This window comes from Hyla sarda, chromosome 2 (assembly GCF_029499605.1).
Source record: "Hyla sarda isolate aHylSar1 chromosome 2, aHylSar1.hap1, whole genome shotgun sequence".
In the NCBI taxonomy this organism is placed as follows: domain Eukaryota; kingdom Metazoa; phylum Chordata; class Amphibia; order Anura; family Hylidae; genus Hyla; species Hyla sarda.
The window spans coordinates 440,429,870-440,452,306 of NC_079190.1; the positions used below are offsets into that span (position 1 = coordinate 440,429,870).

At 41.9% G+C, this 22,437-nt stretch overlaps 1 protein-coding gene across 4 annotated transcripts in view; it reads left to right on the forward strand.

Moving 5' to 3' along the window:
• Positions 1–22,437, forward strand: part of AP1S2 (adaptor related protein complex 1 subunit sigma 2) — a 129,604-nt gene that overhangs the window by 88,824 nt on the left and 18,343 nt on the right. The window contains exon 5 of one of the 4 annotated variants that reach the window (XM_056559244.1): positions 7,950–8,006. The exons of the other annotated variants lie outside the window; for them this stretch is intronic. Coding sequence (XP_056415219.1) covers positions 7,950–7,991 — 42 coding nt within the window. The 3' untranslated portion in view covers positions 7,992–8,006. Of the gene's footprint in view, positions 1–7,949; positions 8,007–22,437 lie in introns of those variants that run through there. 4 annotated transcript variants of the gene reach the window in all.

A 22,437-nucleotide genomic window follows, 5' to 3' on the forward strand; every position in this document is an offset into this window, starting at 1 on the left:
TGACTCGACTTTAAGCCTAGGGTGGGAAATACATCATCCCCCCATGTAATCATCCAGACCCTGTCATCATCACCGCCTGTCAATCCCTTCATCAGTGGTCTTCAACCTGCGGACCTCCAGATGTTGCAAAACTACAACTCCCAGCATGCCCGGCTGTCCAGAAGTGCGGAGAAGAGGCCCCCCCGGTGAAAAGGGACAGCCCGCAATGACTAACCATCCTCATCGGACGGTCCCTGCAGCATAGGTGGCCCGGACCAGCTCACCCTAACTTCCCGCCGAGGGGAGGTGAGTACAAAACAAAAGGGGGGGGAGGGGCAGGATGATGACGAAGGCCGCAGTGGTCTTCAACATGCGGACCTCCAGAGGTTTCAAAACTACAACACCCAGCATGCCCGGAGAGCCAATGGCTGTCCGGGCTTGCTGGGAGTTGTAGTTTTGAAACATCTGGAGGTCCGCAGGTTGAAGACCACTGATGAAGGGATTGACAGGCGGAGACTTCACTCGAGTATAAGCCGAGGGGGGGCGTTTTCAACACGAAAAATCGTGCTGAAATACTCGGCTTATACTCCAGTATATACGGTACTGGAAGGGGAAGCCAGGTGTTGTACCCCCACTGACCCAATAATGATGACCCATCCTGAGGATAGACCATCTATGAAAAAGTTCTAAACATTCAAATGTCAGATACATAAATAGGCACTGTCATTAAACATGATTTTTAATATTTGATTCCTTATGCCAAATAACCTTTGTAATAGTCTTCCATTAAATAAAAAAAACATTTTATGTTCGTTTTTCTGCTGTACACTTCTGGCCACCAGGGGTCTCCCTTCTTGGCCAGAAAATCACAGATTTTGGTCTCCTGCTTGTAATGGCAAGAGACCAAGCTCAGGAGGTGTTTCTCTTCACTGAGCTTGATTGACAGCTGCAAAGGGCCTCACTGAAAGCTGCAAAGAGCCTCACTGAAAAATACACAGGCTGAAAGCTGCTGCACAGAGCTTGATGTCTTCTATTCATCACAGCACTGCAACCATGTGAGGTTTAGATTTTACTATGTGAGCAAGAATAAAGGTATGATATAGAGCTTTTTAAAGCTCTGAATTTTTTTTAAGTGTGGGAGGAGTGTTAGGAGTAGTTGGGGAACATAGCCTGAGTTAGTTTAGAACAGTTTGTTTTGTGAAAGGTACTTTTTAAGTGTGAGATCACATTCTACACATTTTGGTGTAGAAATTTGTGTGACTATCCCTGACTGTCATCTAAATAGAACTTTCAGAATTCCATGCTTTTGCTGCTTAAGCTACTCCATTCAGACCACTAGGATTTTCAAAATTTCTACAACAATATCCTGCTGCATGTGAATCCACCCTGTTTACACATACTGTATATGCTGCAGACTGTATGCTGTTGTATTTATTTATGCTGTCTAAATCAATATAAAAAAAAAAATTAACCACAGCTTAACACCTGCAACAGAAAATCTGCAGCATATACAGTATGTAGAGAAAATTGCTGCTGAGTGTGCTTTTCTGACTACTGGCTCAGAGAGAACATTTTTCTCATTTTGCGCAAAAATAAATACACACCTGGTGTAGAATGCAGTTTTTCTCCTTTTTCTATAGGTTGTGATTGGATTTGATGGTACTTTATGTTTATGTGGCATTTCTTCTGTATCACCATCTCCTTACACCTATTAACCCCTTCATGACCCAGCCCATTTTTACCTTCATGACCTGGGCATTTTTTGAAAATCTGACCACTGTCACTTTAAACATTAATAACTCTGGAATGCTTTTACTTATCATTCTGATTCCGAGATTATTTTTTCGTGACATATTCTACTTTATGTTATTGGTAAAATTTCATTGATATTTGCATCCTTTCTTGGTAAAAAATCAAAAAATTTCATGAAAATGTTGAAAATTTAGCATTTTTCTAACTTTGAAAGTCTCTGCTTGAAAGGAAAATGGATATTCCAAATAAATTACATATTGATTCACATATACAATATGTCTACTTTGTGTTTGCATAAAAAAATTGACAAGTTTTTACTTTTGGAAGACACCAGAGGGCTTCAAAGTTCCGCAGCAATTTTCCAATTTTTCTCAAGATTTTCAAAATCGTAATTTTTCAGGGCCCAACTCAGGTTGGAAGTGGATTTTAAGGGTCTTCATATTAGAAATACCCCATAAATGACCCCATTATAAAAACTGCACCCCCCAAAGTATTCAAAATGACATTCAGTAAGTGTTTTAACCCTTTAGGTGTTTCACAGGAATAGCAGCAAAGTGAAGGAGAAAATTCTAAATCTTCATTTTTTACACTCGCATTTTCTTGTAGACCCAATTTTTGAATTTTTACAAGGGGTAAAAGGAGAGAAATCACCCTAAAATTTGTAACCCAATTTCTCTCGAGTAAGGAAATACCTCATATGTGTATGTAAAGTGTTCAGCGGGCGCAGTAAAGGGCTCAGAAGGGAAGGAGCGACAATGGGATTTTGGAGAGTGAGTTTTTCTGAAAGGGTTTTTGGGGGGCATGTCCCATTTAGGAAGCCCCTATGGTGCCAGAACAGTGGACCCCCCCCCCACATGTGACCCCATTTTGGAAACTATACCCCTCATGGAATTTAATAAGGGGTGCAGTGAGCATTTACACCCCACTGGCGTTTGACAGATATTTGAAACAGTGAACTGTGCAAATGAAAAATTTTATTTTTCATTTTCACAGACCACTGTTCCAAAAATCTGTCATACACCAGTGGGGTGTAAATGCTCACTGCACCCCTTATTACATTCCGTGAGGGGTGTAGTTTCCAAAATGGGGTCACATATGGATATTTATTGTTTTGCGTTTGTCAGAACTGCTGTAACAATCAGCCACCCCTGTGCAAATCGCCTCAAATGTACATGGCGCACTCTCCCTTCTGAGCCTTGTTGTGTGCCCCCAGAGCACTTTGCGCCCACATATGGGGTATCTCCGTACTCAGGAGAAATTGCGTTACAAATTTAGAGGGTCTTTTTTCCCTTTTACCTCTTGTGAAAATGAAAAGTATAGGGCAACACCAGCATGTCAGTGTAAAAAATTTATTTTTTTACACTAACATGCTGGTGTAGACCCCAACTTCACCTTTTCATAAGGGGTTAAAGAAGAAAAAGCCCCCCAAAATTTGTAAGGCAATTTCTCCCGAGTACGGCGATACCCCATATGTGTCCCAAAACTGTTGCCCTGAAATACGACAGGGCTCCAAAGTGAGAGAGCGCCATGCGCATTTGAGGCCTGAATTAGGGATTTGCATAGGGGTGGACATAGGGGTATTCTATGCCAATGATTCCCAAACAGGGTGCCTCCAGCTGTTGCAAAACTCCCAGCATGCCTGGACAGTCAATGGCTGTCCGGCAATACTGGGAGTTATTATTTTGCAACAGCTGGAGGCTCCGTTTTGGAAACAGTAGCTTACCAGACGTTTTTCATTTTTTGGGGGGAGGGGGGCTGTGTAGGGGTATGTGTATATGTAGTGTTTTTTTACTTTTTATTTTAGGTTAGTGTTAGTGTAGTGTAGTGTTTTTAGGGTACAGTCACATGGGCAGAGGTTCACAGCAAGTTTGCCGCTGAAAGTTTGAGCTGCAGCGCAAAATTTGCGCCATCTCAAACTTGCAGCACTCACTGCAAACCTCCGCCCATGTGAGTGTACCCTGTACATTCACATTGGGGGGAGGGGGAAAACATCCAGCTGTTGCAAACTCCGAGCATGCCCTTTGGCTCTCCGTGCATGCTGGGAGTTGTAGTTTTGCAACAGCTGGAGGAACACTGGTTTGGAAACACTAAGTTAAGTAATAAACTTTCAAGTGTTTTGCAACCAAACTTAGTGTTTCCAAACCAGTGTGCCTCCAGCTGTTGCAAAACTACAACTCCCAGCATGCATGGTCTGTCAGTGCATGCTGGGAGTTATAGTTTTGCAACAATTGCAACAGCTGGAGGCACTGAGGTAGGAAACGGACAATGTTTCCCAACTAGTGTGCCTCCAGTTGTTGCAAAACTACAACTCCCAGCATGCCCAGACTGCCCAGGCATGCTGGAAGTTGTAGTTCGGCAATATCTGAAGGATCAGATGTTGCCGAACTACAACTTCCAGCATGCTTGGGCAGTCTGGGCATGCTGGGAGTTGTAGTTTTGCAACATCTGGAGGTCCACAGTTTGGAGACCACTGTATAATGGTCTCCAATCTGTGCTCTTTCAGATGTTAGAGAACTACAACTCCCAGCATGCCTGGACAGACTGAGCATGCTGAGATTTGTAGTTTTGCAACATCTGGAAGAGCACAGATTGGAGACCATTATACAGTGGTCTCCAAACTGTGGGCCTCCAGATGTTGCAAAACTACAACTCCCAGCATGCCCAGAAAGCCAAAGGCTGTCTGGGCATGCTGGGAGTTGCAGTTTTGAAACTCTCAGAGGCAGCAGTGAGATCGCTTTACGGCGATCTCACTGCTGCCAATGAAGATGCCGCACTGCTGCTGCAAACTCACCTCCGGGACGCAGCGCCGCCGGGACCGCATGGAGGACGCCGGGACCGCTCGGGACACCGCTCGGACTGGTAAGTGACGCCGGGGGACGGGTCAGGGACACTTAGCAGAGCGGTGTGTGTCCTGATCCCCGTGATCGGGACTCACACACCGCGCTGCTAAGTTTTTTCATAGCGAAACGCTGCTATCAGCTAGTCAGATTTGACCAGCTGATAGCAGCGATCGCTGGGGGGTGGGGTGGGGGATGAAACCCCCCGTGGTCGCACGGTAAGATGGCTGGCTATCAGTGATAGCCACCATCTTTCCGGGCGCTGCGGGATGCCGCGAGTAGCGGCAGTAATGTTCATGACGTACCTGTATGTCATGGGTCGGGAACACCTTGCCACCCATGACGTACAGGTATGTCATAGGTCGGGAAGGGGTTAAGTGATCACAACCATGAGGGAATAGGTGAAAGTGCTGCTATAGCTATGGATTACGCATATAGGCATTGCTGATATTTCATAATGCAAAATGGGCAATAACCTCAAATATTTGTCTTTGTTGTCTTGTATTTGTCTACCTATAACATTATGTTTTCCATTCTCATCCAGAACTGTTTTTCTGTAGGCTCTTACATCATTTTTAGTAGATCTAACAATCGGTTCATTGTCTGTACAGAAGAAACATCTTTTGTAGAGTATGTATTTGATCATCACAATATAAGTAAGGCTTTGTTCACATCACATATTTTTGTCTTAGTTTAGCCGATATGCCTGGAAAACCTACCACTGAATACAGTAAAAAACCATATGAAAAGTTATTGACATGCACAGTGACCAAATGCCATACAGTTCCATTGGTCACTCATAAATTATTGGGTATCCATTTGATATGTATAACAGGATACCATATATAGAATAGTGTAGTCTACTATGTTTATTTCATATTTTATTTTTACTTTTTTGTGGTATACTGAGATATAGAGATTTCTAGGACACTTTTTTGGCCTCTGTCAGGCTAATATAACCCAAGTTGAAAGGGCCAAAAAAAAAAAAAATGTTTTTAAGGCTTGTAATATAAAATAAAAAGCTTATGCATACCTTCCGCTGTCCCTGTTGGTATCTGGGCGTTTTGCTTCTCTGAGGTGCAAATAATCATCTGCAGTTGACATAGCTCACGGACCTCTCGCTGCCAATCACTGTCCGCAGTGGTGTCCCGCCTCAGTGATTGGCAATGTAAACTACATCAGCTGCAGGCACTATGATTTGCAGCTCAGAGACGCAAAGTGTCTGCGTCCACAGATAAGACACCCTGAAACCAGAGTCCGGCAGGGAGCAAAGGAGGTATGTATAAGCTTTTTTTATTTTATTACCAAGCCTGAGCACATAGTGAAAAAAGGTTATAGGAAATAACCCCTTTTAACATGTAGTTTGGAGCTTTCTTGCATACACACTAAATGTAGATTAAAAAACAGGAACCTGGCCTGAAGCAAGCAGCTTGGTTCCCGTTGCAGGGATGTGGAATTCCTATCGCCCGACGCCAGGGACATGCAGTTTCTGGCGCCGGGCAGGTGAATTTTTCCGGCCCTTAGCCCGGCTCCGGCAAGCAGGGCCGGACCTGACAAGCGCTGCGGTGCTCTGCAGACTGTATGGAGCGGGCTCCCGACTTGTGCCCGCTCCATACTCTGCAGCCCCCGGCTGTGGAAACTTGCATCCTCTGAAGCAGAGCAGGCAGTCTGCCTTCTTAGACGTGCGAGGGGGAGATGAGGCGGCGTGGCTTCTTGCTCCCCATGCAGACCTGCGTTCTCTGCCTTCGCTCCCCCCAGCTCTAGCTTCGGAGAGCTGAGGGGAGGAGCGGTCGCACGTCTGCACGGGGCGCAAGTATCACACCGCCGATAATAACTAGCATGCGGGTGTAGAGGGGTGTATGGAGCGGGCTCCGGACTCCTGCCCGCTCCATACCCTACAGCCCCCGGCTGTTCTCAGTAGCCGGGAGCCGCCGCTAATAGCCAAAGCTGACAGCTGCGTCTAAAGGGACATGTGAATTCTCCCTGGTGGGCTAGTGGGGTGGATCGGCCCCCGCAGCGCGATTGTGAGGGAACGATCCACTATGGAGGTAATCGCAGGACTTACCTCTATTCCCTGCTGTCCCACGGCTCTGTCATTGATAGATCCTGGCTGGACCAGGCTCTATCAATGGATCACAGAGCACACAGATCAATTGAGTTCAATAAAACTCTATTCATCTGTATGAGGAATCTAATGATTCCTCCTATAAGTCTAATAAAGTGTAAAAAGTTTAAAAAACGCACATTAACCCTTCCATGTTAAAAGTTCAAATCACCCCCTTTTCCTATGTAAAAACATGCAAACATAATAAAAATAAACATATTTATCGCTTCGTGCGCAATTGTACGACCTATTAAAATATAACATAATGTATCCCGTACGGTAAATGTAAAAAAATAAAAAAATACCAAACCACAGAATTGCAATTTTTATAATATCCCAGGAAAAAAAAGTTAAAAAGTGATTAAAAAGTCAGATCAATACCAAAATGGTACCGATACAAAAAACAGATTATGGCGCAAAAAATTAGCCCTCATACAGCCTGGTATGTGGAAAAAAAATAAACCTACAGGGGTCAAAAAATGGCAATTTAATTTTTTTTTTTAAAGTTCAGAATTTTTTAAAAATTTGTAAAACATGACGTAAACAACACAAATCTGGTACTGCTGTAATCAGGCCGGCCTAAAGTATCAAAATAACTTATCTCAAACACAAGGTAAATGGCGTAGAAAAGAAAACCACCAAATCTGCAAAATTATCTTTTACTATTTCAATTTTACCACCTATTTTTTGGTTCAGAGAATATGTTATTGAAAAATGAAAAGGTATCATTATAGTAGGTAGTTATGGCTATTATAGGGCGAGGAGGAATAAAAGAGAGCGTAAAAGCGAAAATTGGCCCGGACAAGTGGATCGTCATGAGGGACAAGTAGATTTTGCTCCATTTTAGTCCAGTGGACAAGTAGTTTTTTTATAAAATTTCCACACCCCTGCATTGTATATAATATAATACAGCGAAGCATTCACAAGTACACTGGTGTGTAAGTATAGAATGATGAAGATATCTTTTTAAGGGTTTTATTTTTGTTATGTTTATCTTCGATAATGATTTAACGATACATTGAAGACCTCACTAATGTCATAAAAGGCTAGTTGGGCTTCCCTAATTCGGTTATGTTCATACTGTATGGCTTTAGAGCCCCATCAGAAGCCATAACTCCTAATGGCAGACTCTCCTATCTCCTCCTTAGTCATGTTAAACCATAACTTTGAGAAATCCATTATTCTGTGTATTAAAGAAGGTAAATAGCTTTCCTCTGGGTTGGACTGTATTCTCTGCCCTGACATTTCTATTATCTGTTCATAAATGTCCAAATTAGATTTCTCGGATTTCTTTAAAACAAGTCATCTATTGTACTTGAAGACTTTACGTACAGAATGCCAAGAGGGGAAAGTTGATCTGTATTGCGAAGTAGAAGTAACAGAAGTCCCAAATGAACATCAGCCCCTGCAGTTTAAGAAATAGAAGCCTAATGATGGTCCTGTGTATTAAGTTGCTGTTAATCCTTAGTCATGTTCATAGCTCTTAAGAATTGTCCACTTTCAGTTTAATAAAAAAAAAAAAAAATGACTTTAATGGTTAAAGTTGTCTACTTAAATTTACCATATTTCTGTTGTGCCCCATTTTTAATACATAGAATTTCCTGCCCCTTGCTGCCCTGTCATTCTGTGCTGCATTCCCATCCATAAGGTGGCTAGTGTATAGCTATTAAACACACCAAGTGATGAACATGTCCCATGTCATCCATGTTTAGCCATCTTATGAATGGAACCATTGTTCAGATTTCACAGAATAACGGACAGCAAAAGCGTGGGACATCAGATATTTTAAAGCAGTTGTTTGATTTATGTAAAATGCCAGCAGCAAGCAACTTGAGTTGTAAAGTTACAAACAATACCATACTCACCTCTCCTGGGCCCGAGTTGATGCTTCATTCTACCCCTGGTGCTTCTGTTTGCTTACCTTGATGATGTGCTCTTTCAGGACTGTTGACAGGATATGTTGATCTTGCATTTTGTCCCTGCAGAGGGGCGGCTCAGTATTCATAAGGCAGCTTTTTTAGTGGACAGGGGACCGATTCCCTATCAGCAGGTTGTGCACTGTCTTCCAGAGATGCTACTTCCAATAGGTAACACCAAAAAGCAAGCACTTTTCTTTTTAGAGAGAAATTACCTTAAAGAGTACCTGTCATCAAGTAAAGCTTTTGATATTGTATTCCTTATGAAAACTTAAGCCTATTTGCCATATATCTTCATAAAAAAAAAAACATTATTTCCATCACTTTTTAAATATTTAAAAAGTGGCCACTAGTGGTCTCTCTCCTATAGTGTTCAGCAGGCCCCACATAGCGTCCAGACTTGTGCCGGACTGGCACAAGTCAGAGCTCCGGAAGTGCTGGTGGGGCGGGACATGAGCCTGGCTCTGCTCATCTTTCACTCCTTGCCTGTCAATCATGTATGCGGGAGCTAGCGCTGTGCGCTCTGAACATACATAATTGGCTCAGGGTTTGTAAAGCTCACCATATTACTGATGCTCTGTTTTTATAGCGTGGTCTACGGCAGGCAGCACAGGTCCGATCTCCCTTCTCTCTGTATGCCTCGCGCTGTGCATAACAGGAGGGGAGGAGGGGACTCACAGCCTGCCTGCCGTGATTGGTTCTCTGTTCTATGCACGCTCCCGAGCGCAGCATAGAACATGGAAGGGCAGAAGCGTTACTCGGCAGGCTTCAGGTAACGTCACGCCTGCCGGGTAACGTCCCCCTGCAGCAGAAAAAGCTCACAGGCAGTGAGCAAACTTTATAAAGGCATAACCCAATAAATAATGGGCAAAATTAAAAAAATAAAAAGTGCGGTGGACTCAGGGTGAAGAGGGGAACACACACTTGGTGGCAGGTACTTTTTAAATACTTTTTTTCCCTGGTAAAACATTGCCTGGCCTACAAAGGACTGTTCACACAGTGAATTAAAGAGGCATAAAATTCCACTTCTGATCCGTGTGAAAATTGCCACCTGAAACCTGTGTGGTTTTTTACAGATTTACATGCAGATTGTACAGTTGGAGCAATTTGCAACAATTCCATGCTAAAACATGCAGAAAAGTGCCCTGTAACTGTTTTCCATGCTGAAAAATATGCAACACAGACACACAGATTTTTCAGCATTGTGTAGACATTCCCAATGAAGTCAATGACAGATGGATTTTCATACAGAAAGGCACCGATTATGATGCAGAAATTGTTGTGAATTCTGGGTCAAAATCTGTGCGGATTTTAGCAGTGTGAACATGCTTTGAATCTTAAACAGACTAGTGGAAGATAAAAGATGATCAGATCACTTACCACTGAATCCTGCTGTGAAATTTATTGATAGTCCATCAATATAAACATAAATCACATACATGCTCTTGCCATCTTAGCTCTTCTCTTTGCACGGGGTATGTGATTTATGTTTATGTTGATGGACTATCAATAAATTTCACAGCAGGATTCTGTGGTGAGTGCTCTGATCATCTTTTCTCCTTAACAAGTCTATTTATGCATTAGGCTGTTATTTATATCGTGCAGCACACCAAGTAGACGCTGTCCTCGTACTTACCCCCAGTCAGCTATAGGAACGCTAGTCACTGCTATCTTATGAGGGCAGTGTCGGATATCTGCTCTCTCTGTGGATGCTTTGAATCTTCACATGCCATCTTGAAGTTCTCCACAAGGAGACACTTTACCCTTGACAAAGGCCTCTCCACTAGCACCATGCTCTGTCGTAATGAGAGGCAAGAACCCTTAAACAGCTGTCTATAAATGGGTACCCTATCCATTAGAAGGGGATTCTGGCTTGGCTGATGATCCCTGAACATGTTCCAAGGTTCTTAACAGGGTGTAGCACTACAGAGAAGCTGTATTCAATAAGTGGCTCCAGAGAGCAAGTTACTTTGCAGACTGCAAGGGGACAATAAGAATTGCACTTGCCCTGTTCACAACACAGATGCTCCAGTATTTTAATTTCATGGTGAATTGAAGTATTTCTTAAAATAGACATGTCAGGAGAGTTGAAGGCACCTCTGTAATAAGTCAGAATTATCCCATTTCTCATGAATGGAGCCATCTTGGTTTTAGCTTTGAAAGGGAACTGTGATTAATGATGGAAATTAATTTAAGGCCATTTATTCTTCAGAATTGTCTTTAATAAGTCACCATGTTGCATCTCCCTGTAAAGACTGATAAATCTCTAAATTAAATTAAATTACAGTCTATACCTGCAGGCGTGTGCTCGTGTATGAACTGTAAATAAAGCTCAGCAGGGGCGTCTGTTTTCTTCATGCTCATGTTGTGAAGCAGACCATGTTATTGCTTTTTCCTCTACAATGTTTAGCTTGTGTACTTGTAATTTAAAACACCCAGAAGTCATTTATTTCACCGAAAAGAGAATGCCGCTATGTGACATTAACATATAGGAAAAACTTCATGTTACCGATCAGAGCAATTACATATTATAGAACTGTGTGATTTGAAAGGGTAAAAGGTAGGTTCATATCCATACCACAGCTGGATGCCGGAAGATATATTTAAACGGTATCTAAACGTATGCTGTGATGATAAATCCATAGACTTTTATTATATGCAGGTCTCTCAGTTTTGACTTTTAAATTTTTTTTTATTTCAGTTTAAGAAATTTTTGATTTTGAAGACTGTATAAAATGGTACAAGAGAACAGGTTGTATTAATATAAGTATAGATAAGTATAAAAGTAAAAAACATAGAACGGGATGGCAATATACTACAGACATCGTTGTCAAGAACAAATAAGCTAAGCAATTACAAGTACTAATGCCAGTTTTTAAGCTAAACAGTAAGTTCCATAAAGTGAAGTTCAAATTGCTTCATCAAGTACTAAAAGCATAAGCACCTATCACATGAGAATAAAGTGTAAAAGAGCAGTACCAGAAGAGGCGGCACAGCAATAGCCATTAACCGGGTACCTAAACAATAGTTTGATTATTAGGACACCTAAAGGGTTGGGTTGAATCGATCAGACCGTTTAGCACGATGGGCAGCGTTGGCTTGACAATCAGACTTGCCACTGTTTGAAGAATTCAGCATGTTGGGTGTTAACGATAGAGCCTGTTTTTTCGTAGCTGCATGTTAAATTTACCATGTTTTATTACTTCAGTCAAGGTAGGGGGGGGGGTTTCAGACCTCCACTTTCTAGTTATCAGAAGTTTAGTGGACATCAGGAGGTGGACCACTGGTGATCGGACAAAGAAAAGAGGCAGATCTATATCAGTTAACAGTAAAGCAGTCTTGGGGGTAAGTACATAGGTAGGGCTTACGAGTCGTTTTAGTATCAGATTTATCCCGGTCCATAGAGAGTTCAAGGCAAGACATGACCATAGGGTATGCAGTAGCATCCAAACCTGTCCACATTTACGCCAGCATAGATTAGAGTAGTTGGAGTCTAAAAGTTGTAGCCTAGAGGGCGTATAGTACCAGCGATAGATAGTCTTGGCAATCGCTTCTTGGTGATTGGTGGAGTCAGGTCTCGGCAGCATTACAAGCTGGGAAAAATCTGAGACATTTTGTAAGTTGTTAAAAATAAATATTGGAGTGAAAATCACATAAGAATTGTGAGAAAACTGTCACACACAGGTACAGACACTATATTATGAACTACACTAATTTACAGCCCCTGTAGCATAGTCAAATAAAAAAAAAAAAAATCCTGGAATACCCCTTTAACCCCTTAAGGACGCAGGGTTTTTCCGTTTTTGCATTTTCATTTTTTCCTCATCACCTTCTAAAAATCATAACGCTTTCAATTTTGCGCATAAAATTCCATATGATGGCTTATTTTTTGTGCCACCAATTCTACTTTGCAGTGACATTAGTCATTTTACCCAAAAATCCACAGCGAAACGGAAAAAAAATTGTGCAACAAAATTGAAGAAAAAATGTAATTTTGTAAATTTTGGGGGCTTCCGTTTCTACGCAGTGCATTTTCCGGTAAAGATAACCCCTTATCTTTATTCTGTAGGTCCATACGGTGAAAATGATACCCTACTTATATAGGTTGGATATTGTCGAATTTAGGGAAAAAATCATAACTACATGCAGGAAAATTTATGTTAAAAATTCTCATCTTCTAACCCCTATAACTTTTTAATTTTTTCGCGTACGGTCCGAAGTTTTTATCGGTACCATTTTTGTATTGATCTGACTTTTTGATCGCTTTTTATTAATTTTTTCATGATCTAAAAAGTGACCAAAATTACGCTATTGACCGTGCGATTTAATTAACTTTATATTTTTATAGTTTGGACATTTCTGCACGCGGCGATACCACATATGTTTTATTTTTATTTACACATTTTTATTTTATTTTTTATGGGAAAAGGGGGGTGATTCAAACTTTTATTAGGGAAATGGGGAAAATAACCTTTGTTAACTATTTTTTTTCCACTTTTTTTTTTGCAGTGCATTAGCTCCCATAAGGGCTATAGCACTGCACACACTGATCTCTTATGCTGATCCCTGCAAAGCCATAGCTTTGCATGGATCAGGGAGATAGGGTCTCGATTGCTCAAGCCTGTAGCTCAGGCCTGGAGCAATCAAACCCAGATCGGACGCGACGGAGCAAGGTAAGGGGGTCTCCGCTCGCGTCCTAGCTGATCGAAACTTTGCGATTTTATCGCGATGTCCCGATCAGCCCGACTGAGCTGCCGGGAAGCGTTTACTTTCACTTTCAGACGCGGCGGTCAGCTTTGATCGCCGTGTCTGAAGGGTTAATAGCGCGCGGCACAACGATCGGTGTGACCCCGTTTTAAACACCCGGCGTAGGGCGTACAGGTACGCCCTACGTCCTTAACAGGTTAAGGATAACGGACGTAAATGTGCGTCCTGATGTGCTGCGACTTAGCTCACCAGGATGTACATTTACATCCTATACATGACGTGAGCACCAGAACAGCAGATCGCGCTGATGTCCTGAATTAACCTCTCAGATGTCGTAATCAATACAGATCATTGCATCTGCAGCAATGTGGCACTTTGAATGGATGAACAGCCATCAGGAGGAGTGTGTTCGCTCAATTGAGAAAGTTCACTCTAGGTCACTTCTGGTCGGGGATCTAGGCAGTGGGGCATCAGGGGTTTCATCGTCTGGCACTATGCCCCATGACTGCAGGGTAGACAGTCCGTCTTCCACTGTGGTGAAGGCATGGATTTTCCCTCCACAAAGAAGCAGGATTTTAGCAGGAAAACCCCACCGATATGGGATCTCTAGTTTCTGAAGCAGGCTGGTGAATTGGCTAAAATTTATTCTAGCCTGTAATGTCTCAGCGGAGAGATCAGCAAACAACTTTATATCCTCATAGGGTTTTGGCAATGTAGGGTGTCTTCTGGAGGCTTTTAGGAGGAGGTCTTTAGCACAAAAGAAAGTAAAGCGTGCAAGGACATCTCGTGGTAGATGCTCAGGCATAGAGCGAGGTTTCAGCACATGATGTGCTCTATCCACACTGTACTCATGTTTTCCCAGATCAGGTAAGAGGTGCTGTATCAGCTGTTGCACATAGCGGACTAGTTGTGAGCCAGTTACCGACTCTGAGATTCCCCGGAATTTGACAATAACTATCATCTAAAGCATTGTGTGCATTGACCATTTGGCTGAGGACAGCTGCAAAGGAAGCCATTCTGGGCTCAAAGTGGGACATCTTTTGCTTCAGTAAATCTACAGAGGACTTCAGTGGTTGCAATAATTTGGAAAAATCATTCTGGAGTGATCTACAGAGCATGAGGAGCATATCTTTCAAAGTAGTGTCAGACACATCTTGTCTGAGATTTGATAAGTAGCAAAGACATCTGCCTCAGTCATCATCAGAGTCAATCAGCACTGGGTCTCCAGACGTTGCGTCTGCTAAATCCTGCAGACGGGGTTTCTCCTTCAGCGGACTAACCTGAAGGGAGTCTTGGGCAGAACTAGAGCCCGCAGCAAGCACCGGGGATCCTGGCTGCAGACATGCCTCGGCACCTCCATCACCCTCCGCTATAGCAGTTGAGGACTCACCAGTCGTGGCAGGCGAGGTCGGGGACCTCCAATGTGGGGGAATATCAAATGACATTGAGTGCCGTATCTGAGTAGAAGGTAGGCTTTGTAGGGCCCCAGCCTGTGGCTGCATCTGTTACGGCCCGCTGCCTTGCTGGGTGGATCTGCAAGCAGCAAAGGCTTGCTGCGAGTTCGCAGCGGCACCATCTTGGGCAGACCTGTGGGTCGGATCCCTAGAGTGAAAGAAGTGTTGTAGGGGCTTGGAACCCTTTTAAATTTCACATTTCTCTTCCTGCCCATTGTTGTCATAGTCGTCTCTGATGCCCGGTGATTGAGACTGGAGTCGCTGGCAGGATTATAACTGCTTTAATTTGGTGTTACAGCGGCAGCTCTACTTCGAAGCGGCCATACTGCACGGTGGCCAATCCATGGCCCCCAGTTTTGACCTCTTTTTGTCCCCCTGTACATTTTTGTACAATTTTTTGTGGGATGGAAAAGTTCTGCATGCACTACTGTTCTGTACCACAAAAAAAATCATATGCTGAGGGACATATACGTTTTTCTTAACTTAGAAATATATTATTGGTAAAGTTGTTTGTTTTGTTTTTGCTTGTTTTACAGTTTCTACATAGTAATAGCAATAAAAAGCGTATACCACAAAAACATATGCAACAGGGAGCCAAATAGGTCTTGTTTTTGCACATCAGTTTGTGATCTACCACACACGCATCTCTGTAGTAAAGATGTCAACCTACCCTTACTTCTCAGAACACCTTTTTTTTCTTTTAGGTCATTTTCAAACTGGGGTAATATTGTTATATTTCTACATTTTTGCTTTCATATGTAGGCCACGACCAAATTCATAGCATGTTGGATTGTAATGATGCCATTAGGTCACTAAACCTACAGTTGGGCCAGGATAGTGGTCATGAAAATGTGCCTATAATATGCTTGTGTGGCAGGATTTGCCGTGAATTCATTCCCATCTACAAGACGGCACCTTTCTTAGCGGTCCTGGCGTCCACCAAATTATACAAATGTGTGTAATGTCTCAACGTGTGTTCCGTGCGGACATTCCCGAAATTCTAGATTGTGTGAACATGGCCTAAGTGTTGTTAGCCCAAGAGCTAGATAGATCCAGAAATTCCAAATAAACCTATGTTTCTGCACAATCTGCCTAGTTATCCATACAATTTTTCTAGGCCACACCCTTGACTTTTTGCCATAGATTTTCAGCTTGTATGCTGCGGATTGTGCCGGTGACCCGGGGTGTTTTTTGCACATAATCCGCATCACAAAGAGATTTGTTACTTTTTATTTCTTCTGTTTTGCTAATTTTACACATCTGCTTAAAGGGGTATTCCGGCCTTATACATCTTATCCCCTATCCTTTGAATAGGGGATAAGATGTCTGCCCCGGCATTCTGTGCTGGGTGCTGCCTCTGAGATGAGACGTGATGTCACGGCCACACACCCCTCGTGACGTCATGCCATTTGGCCGGGGATAAAATGTATAAGGCCGGAATACCCCTTTAAGGAAAAGCTACAAATCTGTTCCCGAATGTTTTTCCACTGTGTGGATATACATTCATTTCTCACATAATCTCTGTAAAATAAAACAAAGCAAGTGTTTTATGTTGCAAAATAAATTAGCAGACGTAGAAAATCTAACAATCAAATGTAACAAAGCTGATGAAAGACAAAGAGTATAATAGAAATATCCACCCGAAGACAATACTCTACAGATAATTCTTTGTGCTTATCTGCTCCCCCTAGTGCTGCGAGTTGTGTGGGGAACTTTTATTTTAATAACTTTATTTGAACTTTTCTTTCTCACAAAGGCCACATGTAGTTTTTGTTGCAATGCCTCAAAATAAAATTGTCTTTAATACATGCCTGTGTTTATTTGCTCTTCTTGCTCTGTACTGAGCTGATAAAACCATAACTGGCTCAGATATTCCCAATATATCCTGCTTTGATATTTATTCTGGCAGAAAGAGCAGGGAGTAGGCTCTGTCCACACCAGCTTGCCTTCTTTTTATTAAGACTATAGCAGATAGTTTTTTCCAGTAAAGGTTGAAATCAATAGGAGGCAGAATCTGCATGCCCTTACAGTCATATGGTTCTACTTTGTTACATGTGACATTCCAAGGTTTTCTTCAAGTACAGTATTTTACGTTTCTGTCCAAAACCTTGTTTGTACCAGTAATAAAGCTGCTCTAGAGATTAGCAGATAACAATAGAGGTCACTTGTCACTGGCAGACATAGCCTTCACATCTCCATCAAAGTCAAGTGAATACTTGTGTGATGAATAATAGTCTATGATAAGCAGTCTTTCTTTTTTCCTTCAATCATCTCATTTAAATAATTTTTCTTATGGATTTAAATGAATCCTCCATCTTCAGAGGACATGTGCTAGAAGAAAAATATACTGTGGGTAAAATGTATTCAAATAGTTAAGAAAATTAAATATTGGTTAAAGGAGTACTCCAGTGCAGGAACACTTAAACCCCTATAAAAAAGAATAGGGTATAAGTGTCTGATCGCCTGGGGGGGCGGGGTCTGACCGCTGAGACCCCCGCTATCCCCTGCACATTATCCTGGCAGTCCCCAGGTAGGGAGCATAGCCCTGACTATGATTGTGTTGTCTGTGTTGATGCTCACCCTCCATGGATCTCCAGCTATCCCATAGAGATACATGGAGGGGGCTTGTTGGCCGCCACTTTGTGCGAGCGTCGACACGCCCCCTTCCTGGTGGCTGCCGGGGTGCAGTGCAGGAAATTAGCGGGGGTTCTCAACGGTCAGACCCCCATGGTCAGACACTTATCCTCTAAGTGCTCCTGCACTGGAGTAATCCTTTAATTCTTATTTTTTTCTTTTTGTTATGTTTCCTGAATCCTCCATAAGAATCTTTCATTTATTTAAAAGGGTTGTCTTAGAGTTCAAGAAATTAACAAAGCTGTACGATTTGTTCCTACTATGAACAAGGAGCCCGATGTCTGACTAAAAAAGATTACACAACTTCCTCTGGAGTGTACAGCAGCTGATAAGTACTGGAAGGATTAAGATTTTGAAATTGACGTAATTTACAAATCTGTATAATTTTCTGGCTCCAGCTGATTTGAAAACATTTTTCCCCACCAGAGTACCCCTTTAAAAGGTGGTCTTTTATGGGCTTCTCAAACAAAATGGACACTATGCATAATTTATGGTGGACTGAAATCTGTCACAGAAATTCTGGCTGGGGTAATGGTGTGGTCGTTTTCACTGTATTTATATCAGTTTGTAGTCTCTGGTGCCCTATGTTTGTTGTTTGTCATATTTTGTTGCTATGCTCCCAATCCTGAGATATAGAGATTTTACTTTGGTTGACAATCTGTACCTTTTCCTGAATAGTGAGATGGGTATAAACTTTTTTTCAAAAAGAACCGTGAGTGCAAGGCTCTTGGAACCATGAGCCCAATTCTTGCCCACCTGACTATTCAGGTAAAAGTGCAGATAGTCAACCAGATAGTTAAATCTCTATATGCAGCTGATTCTCAGAGAACCCATTTAGGATTGTAAGATTTTTTTTTCCTGTTAATTATTACTTACTGGAAACTATTTGGACTGCTATAGAAGTTTTCCTCAGCATATTGGTGCTTGGCTATACATACGATATCATCTATAGTCCAACACACGAATGCCAATCAATAAGACTTAGTTATTCATATAAATATTAAGCAGATTTTTTCAGTTTACTTGTGGTAATAAGCATTAGTTATGTGAACAACAGCCCTGGGCATGTAATATAATTCCTACTTGGAATATAAATAAAGCCACAAGGTCTGTCAACAGCTAATATACTTATTTTTGCAGTTTCTGAATAAAATTATAGACTGTAGTGCTCCTCATAGTGTAATATATATACTTTGGGTACTAAAAATGAGATCCTTTTTCTGGGGGGTGCTCACTATCTGGTGTTGTGTCCAAGCCACAATAACTTTCTTGAGCCTGTAGTAGGAGTCAACCATGGTGCAGCCTATGGAACTTGGATCTGGAACTGCTACCCACTGATATAGAAGACATTTGAATAGTGTGAAGAAAACCTAGACTTTTGGCTCAAAACACTGCAATTTTAGCAAGGTGTCTTGGTGACACCTAACGTGTCTAGGTTTTCCCTGTGTGTTCATCAGATCCTATACGTCAAATAGCATCTGATGAAGAGGCAGCGTTAGTCTAGAAATGTGTTAAATGTTGGCATCTATTTTTAAATAAAGAATTATTATTATCACCAATACACCTTGCTGGAACTGTGCCAAAAGTCTTCCTTCGCTCTATTCACTTCTGTTATTACTGTTATTTTTGACAGATCTTGCAATAAGTTAAAAAAGTGTGAAAACATTGATAAAAAGCAGTGACTGTCTATACCTAACTTACCAGATATTTCACATTTAGCATTAAATACTTACTGGCAATTTTGGTAGAACAGTGGGACCACAAAACGGGTGGGGTTCATGAATCTTTGGGCTGGGGCAATGGGGGGAGATTCATCAAGACCTGTGCAGAGGAAAAGTTGCTGAGTTGCCCATAGCAACCTATCAGATTTCTTCTTTCATTTTTTAGAGGCCTTTTCAAAAATGAAAGAAGCAATCTCATTGGTTGCTATGGGCAACTGGTCGACTTTTCCTCTGCACAAATATTGATGAATCTCCCCCAATGTTCCTATGTTTCAATGTAGGTAATTGAAATGTTACTCAGTATCTTATTAGCATCTGAAGTACAGCAGACTGCACAGATATTTATTTTTTTATTATCGGTCCATTCCCTGGAGCTGAGGACATGTCCTTTTAACATCACAACATAACCTGAACTCATTTTATGCTGGTTTTGTATAGTATAGTGCTTCTGTGATGCTTCTACTACTATTGCTCACTTTTAGTGTATACATAATGAATAGTCCAGATGGTCATAGACACAATTATTTACACACATACCGCAGTGTCGTTTTTTTTTACAGATATTGAATGCAAAGCTATTTTCCTACATTTGTAACATTGCACTAGATGGCAAGTGTTAAACCGCAACAATGGCAATAGCTCAAAAATGCTTTAGCTGGTCTAATTCTTATCACTACTGAAAGAATGGGTCAGAACCAATTGTTTTCTCCCAAATTATTTCCCAGTTACATTCCCTTGTTATTATCCAACAAACCGGTGAAACTATCTGGGTATCTGTTGATGAGTGGAGCTGGCTTCCTAGTGGAACATTATTCTAGTGATCAGCAGGGATCCAACATTTCAGTGGTGGTGGAGGTTTCCTACGCTGGCGGAAAAGGTGTTTTTTTCCCCAGCTTGTCTCTTATAAGAAAAAACAAACATTTACTTACCTCCTGCGCTCCCCCTGGGCCTCCGCTATCACTGCTGCTGTCCCAAGTGCAATCCTCTTCTTGGTGCCCATAGTCAATGTGTCACGATACAGCTCAGCAAATTACTGTCCGCAGCAGTGTCCTGTTCCAGCCAGTAGACTGCTCCAGGAAGAAAACCTGGACCAGGCTCCGAACATCACATTGCCGCTCAGCCAATAATTGGCTGTGGCAGGACACCCCGTGCAGCCAGTGATTCCCTGAGCTTTGAAGCATTGACCCCCAACACCAGGAAGTGGATTGCATCGGGAACTGCAGCAGCATTACCAGAGGTACCATGGGAGTGGGGTACGTATGTAAAGGTTTGTTTTATAGGAACCAGAGTACACCCTTCCGCTGGAGTATCCCTTTAAAGAAAAACGGTCATCCTGTTCACCCACATTAAATCCAAAACTATAAGTGACTTCGATCCGGAGATATGTCCCACCGAATTTCCGCTTCCATCTTCTATGAATTGCAAGCTGGAGGAGGGTCCCCACCGGTTAAATTTGAATATTCATTGTCTGTGACTCCACGTCCTAGTGACGTGGAGTCGCTGGTCATAAGAGCGCATGTGCCGACTGAGCACTCACGTGACCATTGACATTGAATATGCAAATTGAGCCAACAGGGCCCACCTCCAGTGTGCAATTCAGAGAGGATAGAAGCGGATCTTGAGTGGGACAGATCTCCTGACCTAAGGTACGTATTTTAGTCAGTGACCCCTCTTAGGACTCCTGTTCACTCACTATAATCCAGTGTATTGGGTTTAGTGTGGGTGAACAGGGTGACCATTTTCCTTTATTGTCTGTGATGATACAATCTTTTTAAGCCAGGCACTTAGTAGACAACACCCACCTCCTCTATTCCCATATTGCCTTAGCTGTAATGGTCTAACATCTGCAACGCATAATGGACTATTTATAGGAGACTATATTGCTGTATGATGCATTGTTTTGGAAAAATCAAACAGGCCATAAAGACAACTACATCTTCTTTAATAAAAATATTGCTTCAAACCATTTTATGAACCTAATACCATGACCTCATTGCTCCCATTTTTGGATCTAAACAAGCTAGCTAGAGGAATAAAATACAGGTTAATGCCTAACAGCTACTAAAAGCCTCCAAAACCCCACCTCACAGCCAATTTCACATACTTTGTAGCTGAGGCAGAGTGATAAAAGGTTTTTTTGTTAGCGTAGTTGGCCGGATAAACATTTTTCGTAGGATCAGAGATTTTACCCTGTATGAGGTTCAGCTAAGCCTTTTGTGTACTAATGCATTGTTCTATATTTAGTCTACTAATGCAAATTCCTGGTGTATGGCACCTGAAACATAGTTACACAAAGAACATGCAGAGTTAGCTATAAAATACATATGCCCATTTAAAGTGAATGTGCTGCAAATTCTTTTTTTTTTTTTTTTTACGGATTAGAGCCAGATACTAAAACGTGTTTTTTTTGCTAATCTGTTTTTATTTTCTGATCTTAATTTTTTTAATTTCATTTTTAATACGTTATTATGGGGGAGAGCAATCTTGCCTGAGTGGTTTTAACAACATTTAGTGATATACTTTACTGCAAGCCCCATGGACATGAATATCTGTATCTGCATGGGGCAGGCTTGTAAGCATTCTCTGGGACCAGTGAAGAGGTCATTCTATAGGGGAGGGGCAGGCTGAGCTTTACTAGTTCATGGCTTCCGAGTCCCCTGTGTCTCCTCAGCAACACTACCATGGTGAAAAGTTTGTTTGCAACAGTGGTCAAGTATGCACTTAGCTCATTGGGAACAATAATTGCTGAGAATGATTGCTTGTTTCTCCCATATGGCTGTCTGAAGCAGTGAGTGTGTATATATATATATATATATATATATATATATATATATATATATGCGGGTCAGTACTTTCCTCAGGGAGAGGACACCTCTTCAGGTGTAACGGAGATTCAGGTTAGGCCAATTACCACTCCGCAGGCATTCTGGGTAGGGGAATAAGCCAGATCACCCTGCTCTGTACTGACGAGGGTCAAAAACCCCGAAACAGCTGTCTGCAGATGGGTCGAAACTTCCCTTTTGGGGAGTAGTCTGGCTAAGCATAAATCCCGTTCAGCTTTTTATATTCCTTAACAGGAGCTAAGCTGATACCAGGGAACACTACCTGAAAAGTGTTGGTTGAGCCATTCACACCATTACAAAATTGTAAAATTGTAAAAAGGGTCCAGACTGGTGATCGGGGTGAGAAATAGTGACTAAGAAAGCAAAAAGCACAACCCCTCTAATATTCAAGAGTCTATGTGTAAACAAGTATATGATGTGTATATGAGAGTAAATGGTTGTGAATTGTGTAGTGGCAAAAAAAAAAAAAATAGAAGGAAAATAAAAAACA